This window comes from Alosa sapidissima, chromosome 8, assembly GCF_018492685.1.
Source record: "Alosa sapidissima isolate fAloSap1 chromosome 8, fAloSap1.pri, whole genome shotgun sequence".
NCBI lineage: Eukaryota > Metazoa > Chordata > Actinopteri > Clupeiformes > Clupeidae > Alosa > Alosa sapidissima.
Genome location: NC_055964.1, coordinates 20624049 through 20633634, shown reverse-complemented (window position 1 = coordinate 20633634; position 9586 = coordinate 20624049). Strand labels below are relative to the sequence as shown.

The 9586-nt window shown below is 40.0% G+C and overlaps 2 protein-coding genes across 2 annotated transcripts in view; both read left to right on the top strand.

The window, feature by feature from the left end:
- Positions 1-799: 799 nt before the first annotated feature.
- The window catches only part of LOC121715023 (H-2 class II histocompatibility antigen, A-U alpha chain-like), a 46602-nt gene continuing 37815 nt past the window's right edge, over positions 800-9586 (top strand). Inside the window, exon 1 of the mRNA XM_042100312.1 lies at positions 800-881. Coding sequence (XP_041956246.1) covers positions 830-881 — 52 coding nt within the window. The 5' untranslated portion in view covers positions 800-829. The remainder of the gene's footprint in view (positions 882-9586) is intronic.
- On the top strand, positions 2009-3236 carry LOC121714905 (H-2 class II histocompatibility antigen, A-R alpha chain-like). Its single transcript, XM_042100099.1, has 4 exons — positions 2009-2012; positions 2075-2338; positions 2462-2752; positions 2993-3236. Exons 1-4 carry the CDS (start codon positions 2009-2011, stop codon positions 3127-3129), a joined length of 696 nt encoding a protein of 231 aa, XP_041956033.1. The 3' UTR covers positions 3130-3236.

Sequence of the window (9586 nt, the reverse complement as noted above, 5' to 3'; positions counted from 1 at the left end):
AAATGTTTCAACAGAATGTGTGTGTAGCCTATATGCAAATATGAGGAATGAATGTGTGCTGGCTGCGTTTTGACGGGTAAAATGGCTACAGTGCAAGACTTTGATCACGGTCCAGACTTTCTGTCAACTCTCTTTCAAAATACAGTAAGGCTAAACTATTCAACCGCCGTGTGCTCAACCGTGCACTTGTAATAGCACCCATATCATATTTGGGTCCAAATTGCATGGGGACCTGGTTTCGAGTCTGACTGGGGTTATTTCCCTATCCCACCACATCTCTCTCTCCCACTCACCTCCTGTCAGTCTCTTACTGCCCTATCAACATAAAAAACATAAAGGCTAAAAGACTTCTATAAAAAGAAAGTTTCTATATCATATTCCAATATATTTATATAATACTCCAAAACTTAAAGATTACAGTGGAGAGCCAATTCAAGAAAATGGCTTCATTCAGTAGCCTACAATTCATTCAAAGTGTGTGTTAATCTTTCAGATAGATACTGTTATGCAAGAGTTGCTTATTTGCCCTGCACAACATTCCATTTACCAACCATTTACTAAACAGGCACTAGAAATCAGTGGCCCATATCTGCCACAACAGAAAGAGGGAGAACTTCCTCAACAGGTAGCATATCCACCCTCTGGGGGTCCGCCCTCTCTCGCCAGGCTGCCAACCATCAGTGTGCCCATTCTCGCTACAGTAGCCTATAAAAACGATTGAGAGGTTTACATCAACAGCTGTTAATGTTGGCCAGTGTGGATTTAGCACTTTGGCACTGTAAGATCACTCTGATTTACTTTTGTTTCTTCACCCTGTATCATCCTCAAAATGAAGACATTTATCATCCTTTTCAGCCTTATCCTGCACCCTAGCACACAGTGTAAGTTTCTTAACGATGCCCATCCCTAATTACAACAGAGAGTATGACTCATTTGTTAAAGTGTTCTTGTAGCGAAAGATGCCAACAACAGTTGACCACTGGTATATATATCTGTTTGGATGTGAAAGTTTGATTTTGCAAGAGGAGTGAGAGGTTTTGTAAAAAGTGCTTAAAGGTTTTGTGTTTAATGTTTTAAGAAAACGGAGCAAGGTTTTCAGAAATTTTGTTTTAGCAATTACAAAAAATTTAGTCTTTTCAGAGTTGTATGGCACTATGGCACAACCATAGCAAAAATGAAGGCTGAAACTCCTCATTTTGAGAACTATATGTTTTGCATTTTGTTGTCCAGTGTGTAATGATTGATTGGAATCACACAGTGATTTGACTACAAGTTGTGTTGTTTGAAGACGACATTTGTTTTTTCTACATGTTTTGAGAGTGTTAAACTCTTTGGAAAGCAAAATATGGCATTTTGGCCAGAGTGCTTCTGTTTAGACCTGCGTGTTAATTGTTTTGAAAATGTGATGTCAGAGTTAACACAAGCATTAAAGCGATTGAGAAAAACTGTAATGACTGCTGTAGCACTTGAGTGTGCATACATATGTTTTTTCTTATGTATTTTATTTTATGAATGATTTCATATGGTTAGACTCTTATCGTGTTTAGGACAAACAAAATGGGGTATACTCAAGTAAAAGTAGGTTATTGTTACTTTATCATTATAATTACTCAAGTAGAAGTTAAACTACTAACATAATTAAGTACTTGAGTAAGAGTAAAAACATAAAATACTGCTAGTAGCGAATAACTCCATGTGTTGGATTTCTGAGAAAGTCTGGTGCTTAACACGAATAGACACAAAGTTATTGACCAATAGATTGGCACATGCAATGAAAGATATATATATTGACCAATAGATTGCCGTATGTAATGAAAGATATATTTATTGACTAATAGATTGCCGCATGCAATGAAAGATATATTTATTGACCAAAAGATTGTCACATGCAATGAAAAATATATTGATAATATGTCACAAAATATCCCCCATACTTTTCACCATCTCAAAATATTGAAGGCCCAATATTGACTCCATAAGAGGGCCGTGACACGCTAAAGTGGCAGACATGGGTGGAATGGCCTGAGGCTGTATAGAGCTATAGTAATATGTTTTACCTGCCATTCTCTTTCAGTTACATTTGATCTAAGCATCATTGAATTCACTGATACAGATGGTCAAGAGCAATTTTCAGTAGTTCTCAATGGGAATGAGATGATGTATGTGGATTTCCAAAGGAAGGAGATTGTCCGCACAATGCCACCATCTTTTGACCCTCTAATTGACTATGAGAAATACTTTGGACCAATATATGAAATCGCTTCCATTCGGATGATCTATTTCAAATCTAATATGGATTACATGAAACAGGTTTTTAATGATCCATTACCTGCTCAAGGTAAGATGTGTGTGATCCTAAAACACAACTGGTAGACCAAGGGTGTAAACAAAAACAAATATCATTTATAAAACAATCTGTAATCTAATCTGGTATATTAACCCAAAAACGTGTACATTTCAGAAGCCCAAAGTGCTGTCGGAAGTGCTGTCTACCCAAAAAATGATGTTCAGCTGGGATCTGACAACACTCTCATCTGCCTCGTGACTGGATTCTACCCACCTCGAGTCACAGTGAGGTGGACCAAGAACATGAAGAATGTGACCAGAGGTGTGACGCTGAGTCGGTACTACATGAATAGAGATGGCTCCTTCAAAATGTTCTCCAGCCTGCAATTCACTCCCCAGGAGGGAGACATGTACACCTGCACTGTGGAGCACGAGACACTGGATGAACCCTTGACAAGATACTGGGGTGAGCTGACTTGAATCCCATTCAGTCTCATTCAAGTCAATACAACAATTTTTATTAACACAAATTTGTTACCTGACAAGCTTGAGTTATGTGTACTTAGTTAATTAATCCTCTTTTTAATGTGGATTGTGTTTTAGATTCTTCTGCAATGCAGAAACATCACCTGTGTGTTTACGCGTGTGTAACTTCCTCGGTTATGTTGAAGTGTCTGATTCCTGTGTGTGTGCGTGTCCTCCTTAGATGTTGAAGTGTCTGAGCCCAGTCTTGGTCCATCAGTGTTCTGTGGGGTGGGTCTGACTCTGGGGCTGCTGGGAGTGGCTACCGGAACATTCTTTCTCATCAAGGGAAACCAGTACAACCTGAGGCCAGAGGTATGACCATAACTAAAGCAGCATGTTTACCAAATGCTCTTTAATGTAGATGTGTGTAATTCTTTTTTTATTTTTTTTATTTCAGACAATTAATCTTGGGGGCTGAAGTCTGTCAACATCCAGCAATGGTCTTTTCTGTTGCATGGCCCAACCTTTTTATTGCTGCCAAAATGAACATCATGCATTCTCACATGAAAGGCCTATTATGTGAGAACTAGGGTTTATCCCTTGTTGTCACTTCTAATATTTTTAACGGAACTCCCTCAACATTGGAAGGAGACAATTCCTAAACACCAGCACCAACACAGATTTCCATGGAAGTCTATCACACTGCCCTAAACATTGAAATTTTAAAAAATTAGGGGCCATTACAGTGGGTCCCAGTTAAAAATTGACACTTCATTCACGATCATGGTGAATGGTGAAATGTAAGTACAACTGCAGCCGCTTGGGGGCAGCATAGTCCGCTGTGGAGTTCCACGGTCGAACCAGACGGCGCATTCGACAGCAAGGGCTGTGATTGGCCGAGTTTTCAGTGCGTTTCTCTGTGTTTTTAGCAGCCCCTGCAACATGCTAGTCCACTGTAGCCTAAGCCTTGTACATAATGTTAAACATAGTTTTGGATTCAGTGGCAAGATTTCTTGATTGTACATTGTCTGTCTCTCAGTAATGTTTTAAAATGAGAGCTTCGTCAGCTGGCAGTAGGCTACTTTGTCGGTAGTCATGAGAAGTTCGCTTGCTAACAGAACATAAATATGCTGCCCAGAAACCTTGTGAATAGTTCTGATTTTTTTTACTACACTAACGAGGTTGAAATATAGACTTTGCCTACAGCATCTCCTTAACAGTAATGTTAACAAAATGACAGCATTCATATGACAAAGAAAAACGAATTCGGTCACTCAAGACTGTGCCACAGCAACCAGTGTAGGCTACAGTCCTACCCAATAGGCCTACTCGAAGCAGATAGCGTTGTCTGACGGTCGAGTGGGTTAATGCACGTATTTCCAGAACAGGTCTGCAACTTTCAGGTAGTTCTGAGTTCGAATCTAGGCAGGAGCAGAGCCATATAAAGGCCTAGGCCTATTGTTATAATTTTTTGCAAGGTGTTGCTCCTGGCAATACTTGTTTATAATACGTTTGGTGATTAATTGATAGCTGTTTTTGGGACACGTTAAACGTTCTTTATAATGAGCGCATCCGGGGAGTAAAACGACTGTTACGCGCTGTTACAACTGTAGGCTACAATGATTGCAATACAAAAATATGCGCGTGTTAGTTTAGTTAGTTTTGTGATGTTTTGCACTTTTGCCTCATGTGTTTTCAGGTTTGAGGGCTTTTTTGGCAAGATTGACCTTGGTTAGACTCTGCATATGTTATTTCTCCGTATGGAAAATAAAGTCAATTTTCGACACACGTCTGTTATTAGTTAAATAACAAGTGTTGCTTGTTAAAACATGTGACTAGTGAAACTCAAATGATTTTAGAAATATTTAGCCAAAGCCAAAAAGAGAAGGAGAGACGCCGGTGCAGCTCAGATGTCTTCTTAATTTTCTTTATTCTTTAGTAAAAGGTGCAGAACATTATTAAACTTTGACTAACGTTTCGATGTTCGTTAGTCAAAAACATCGACACATCGAAATGTTAGTCAAAGTTTAATAATGTTCTGCAGCTTTTACTGAAGAATAAAGAAAATTAAGAAGACATCTGAGCTGCACCGGCGTCTCTCCTCTCTAAAATATCTGTCCTGGCCTGGTTGCAACGGATTGTGGCCAAACGACAGAAGCGCGGAGAACCCTCCTTTGTCTTCCAAAAAGTGTTACTTTGTGCCCCGCGCTCCCCCACTGCTTGTGAAAGAAGGGGATGGGGGAGGGGGGCTTAACGTGAAAAAGCTTAATGTCACAAAACGGAAACGAGTCGTTTTAGGCTACATGCCTTCATAATGGTAGGCTACAGGAAGTGGGGGGAGGGTATGGGATGACCAGAGCCGTCATCTATCGTCTTTCCAGGCACACAGCTCGTTATAAAGCCTATCGACTGCCTTAACAGATAGGCTTTGCTCTTGGGTTTGGCCTTACAGCGAACTCAATGCTCTTGTTGCTTGCAGTTTGTTAAATAAAGCGATGCAGATTACATTATTTATTTCTGATTAATTGCGTCTTTTGATGTATGTTGCAACATTTGCTTGTTAGGCTGGGCTACTGTCAATGTCCTGTACAGGTCAATGTTCAACAATTGCTGGTGTAGGCCTAGGCTATTAATCAATTAGGGACTGTTCGTTATTTATTTAATTAAGGGGCTACCGGAGGAGTTTTGGGAGCGTTAGTCAAAAAAGACGTGACCCTCCCTCGCCAGCAAGAATTTTTTCTATGACCCTCCAAAGTGATTGAGAAAAAACGCATGATCCTCCCCAGTCCCAACAATGTATTGATGCCTTAGGCTACTGGGTCAATTTGGGAGCTTGCATGCTACGACTCCTTCCTTGAAATGCCTTGAAAAGGCTGTCGTTTGCACAATTTCACAAATAATCACCGGGACCGAAACAAACCTGTCAACTTTTCCCGGGTTTATCGCGTATTTTAACTTTTTAAAGGGGATGCGAGGCCCTGTGCGAACTTGACAGATGCAAGGCCCTTTTCACTTACGTGCATGAAATCATGCGATAGCTTACTTTACACATAGCCAAGGCTACCGTCGGTGTATTTTAATAGTAGCCTAGTCTAATAAGCTACACCAGCTTGCCTTTAAGAGGGGAAATTCAATTGTATAGCCTATAACATTAGCTGAGTCACATATTTGGCCATATGGTGTTTATCATAGGCTACATCACGAAACCAAATAGTGTAACAAAGGCGAACACTTTAACAGGGGGAATTCATTGGGCATGAATCATTGTGCTGAACGGTATTTGTCAATGAGCAGAAACACACACGACATTCAAACTATTGATAAGATGTACTGGTCTGTATCTATAGGCTAACATTGGACAAATAAATGACACTGACTCGCCATATCCTGACTCAGGAAAAAAAACATTTTCTTGCTTTGCCGCAAACTCAGCAATGAAATCATAGGCCAGTTTGCAGGTAGCCTAACGTCTTTTTCATAGAAGGGAGAGCCCAGTCTCTCCTGTGACATGGAGGTGCGCAAATAGTTTTTAATAGCCTGTTCAACTTCGAAAAGCTTCGTTCACCCGATGCCAGTCACTGATCGCAATTTCAAAGTTCGGAAAGCTTCATCTTTTTAAGTTTTAAGTGCAGTGGCCCATATCTGCCCCCTTTGGAATTATATCTCGAGCCTATTATAAGGTCCAGTGCGTTATGTCCTGGGATTCGGATGTGCTCAAAAAGAAAAGAAAAAAACACTTTTTTATAGATGGTTATGAGGAGCAATGTGAGAGAGAAATTTGATGATCATTGATCGTTGTTTTGGGACGTTAAGCCTTTTCCATAGGCGTCAGTGAAGGAGATTGAAGAATGACCATTTTTTTTTATACGAAAATATTTCTTAACTACAAAAACTCAGTGTCTAAAAACTCAGTGTCATTCAGACTCAACCCTCTTGTTGTTTTATTATCTTTTTCGTTGTCGTTTGAACGTTGGCAAGCAGGCATGTTGCGGTTGCAATTTAAGTGAAATTTCTACAGTAGGCCTACAACATGCTGTTAGGCTGGGCTACTGTCAATGTACTTGTACAGGTAAATGTTCAACAATTGCTGGTGTACAGGTTATATAATCAATTAGCTAAATCATTTGTCCAGCTGTTTAAACATTATTTCGTGCTACATTCAAACGCAAAAGCTTTGATATATTTTTCGTTTGAACGTCGGCAAGCAGTCATGCTTTGGTTGCAATGAATGAGGATAATTGCTTTTTTTTTGCATTATTTTGAATATGACTCGCTCCAGTCTCAACAGCACGTACTTTTCCCACACGCTTAGTTCTAACACACATAGGCCAATCCCCTCTCGCTTTCTCTCTCTCCATCCCTGCACACGGTGCTTTCTTAAAGGAGCTGCACCATTTTACAACAATTGCATCTACATTTTCATATTAGAATGTTTTGTCAAGTGTAAGCTTAAACTACCGTGATCAATTGAAGTTCCCGTGCCCCCGCTGCGTCATGGAAGCAGTAAGTCAGTCGCATCAAAAATAGTAGTGGCACCCAAGTGACACCTTGTGGTTGTTTGTGTCAACTGCAGTTTGTGCCATTTCTGCTGAGAAAATGGGGATCGTGATTCATGAAGGAACCCCCGTCAAACTTAACGGGGACCCACTGTAATTTCAACTTTATTATTGAACTTAATATGCTGAAACAATGGGCTATTTTGAGTTGGATGTATTTGTCAGATTTCCATCTGTGATACATTTTAAGATGCATATGTCCTGTTGGACTGGAGCCTGTATAGAGTCAGAATGAAATGTTTTGTATGTGTGTATCAGGTTTTGAAACTGTAGAAATGTTTTGTAACTGTGAAAATTATGTGTACAAGTCAATATTACAAATATGCACTACACTTACAAATCTATTCTAATGGTACAAATAGATTTTATAGTGCAGCAGATTAGTAAAAAAAATCGTTCACTTTGGTATAGAAGCATGACATTTGGCACAGATACTCTCTAAGGGCCACTATTTTGGAAAAAGGCGTTGGCAACTCAAAACTTCAATATGGCGGCCATTTTTCAAGATGGCCACCATTGCTATTCAATGCTTATTATATCAATTATTCAAACAGTGATCCAAGCATAAAATTTGATACAAATACTCTCTAAAGGACATGTTAATGGGAAAAGATGCTTGTCCCTCAAACAGTCAAGATGGCCGCCATTTTTAAAGATGGCCACCGTTCCTATCATTTATTATTTATTTAAATTGTTCAAATGGTGATGCAAGCATACGTTTAGGCAGAAATACCCTTCAAGGAACACTCTTTTGGAAAAAGGTATGTGCCACTCAAAAATTCAGGATGGAAACCATTTTTCAAGATGGCTGCCATTCCTGTCCTATGTTCATTGCCACTGTTTCCAAAAAGAGATACAGAAAATATTCCACAAATATTCTGTTAAGGCCACTTTTTGGAAAAACTGGGTTGCCAATAAAAAATTCAACATGGAGACCTTTTACAAAATGGCTGTCATTTTGGTAGTATGTACACTGATGCACACATGCATGTTAGCAAAAATATTCTAACGGCCAAACTTTTAGAAAAAGGCAATCCCAAAAATCAAGGCATTTTTCAAGTTGGGTGTTGCTTTAATAGTGTACTCTGTTGGGACTGAGTTAAAAGGAAGGATTGAAAAAATAACATAAGTTCTATTCACATTTTTACCAGCTCAAAGGCCTTGTGGTTAGAGTGTCCAGCCTGAGACTGAGAAGTTATGCCCTGCCGAGTCATAATAAAGACTGTTAAAAATGGTAGCCAATGCCTCCCTGCTTGGCAGTCAGCAAGTGTTTGCTGTCCAGAAGACCCCCCATTGTTCACCAAGCTTTTTCCATCCCCAGTCAGCAGGACTCTCTGCTTCTGGCTGACACTGGGTTGCTTGACCCCATATGCAGCCTGCCTAATAATATGCAGCACGTTTAGTGTGTTGAAGCAGAGCCCTTGTTGGAGGATGGCTTCATATGGCCTCTGCTTTCGGACAAACATGTCAAGTCTAGCCTGGCAATCATTTTATAGCCATCATGTTGAGAAACATGATGGGTACAGTAGGTGGTGATTGGAGGGGTTCCTTTGTGTCTGTCTGACAAAGATAACATTTCATCCAACCAGTTGGCCTCTTGGCTGACATGGGATTTTCATTTGCCATTTTGGAGATTTGTTGTCTGATAAAAGCCGAGGGGTTATCCTTTTACCACCTCAATCATAGACATAGAACACATTCAAGTATGGGATACAACTAGGTTCGGGTCACCTACACCTAGCCAGATCATTCATCCAGTGCCATTTAAGTCCTGTGTGATCTGTACACCTTCCAGGTAAGCATACATGAACAAGTCATGTATTGCCCCACTTACCCTTGGCTCGGCTCTCCCGCGCTGGCACAACCTGTCAATTCAGGTGCGGCTATAACTACATCTATTACTAGCTAATTGATGAGGGGCTGTTAGACAGCATTTGGGACACTAAACTTAGCTATACTATTAGCCAAGAACTACAGTGTAAGTAAAAGTAGATTAGCTGACACTGAACCCCATGTTGAGTTCCACAGCAGTGAAGTCACCAGTGTGCCCTGGTTGTGTAATGCCGTTCACTCTATTAAACAAAACCTTCCTTAACACATTAAATTGAGCTCTGACAGAAATGGTGGCCATCTTGAAAATGGATTTTTGAGTGGCACACACCTTTTTCCATGAGAATGTTCCTTGAAAAATATTTGTACCAAATTTGATGATAGCATCACCATTTGAAAAATTGATGTAAGGGTTCAAGAGAAATGGCAGCCATCTTGAAAAATGGTTG

Bases quoted from the DNA above. Each gene is read 5' to 3' on its own strand.
- LOC121714905 (XM_042100099.1), top strand. The intron at 2,339-2,461 runs GTAAGATGTGTG...TGTACATTTCAG, and splicing joins TGATCCATTACCTGCTCAAG to AAGCCCAAAGTGCTGTCGGA. The intron at 2,753-2,992 runs GTGAGCTGACTT...TGTCCTCCTTAG, and splicing joins ACCCTTGACAAGATACTGGG to ATGTTGAAGTGTCTGAGCCC.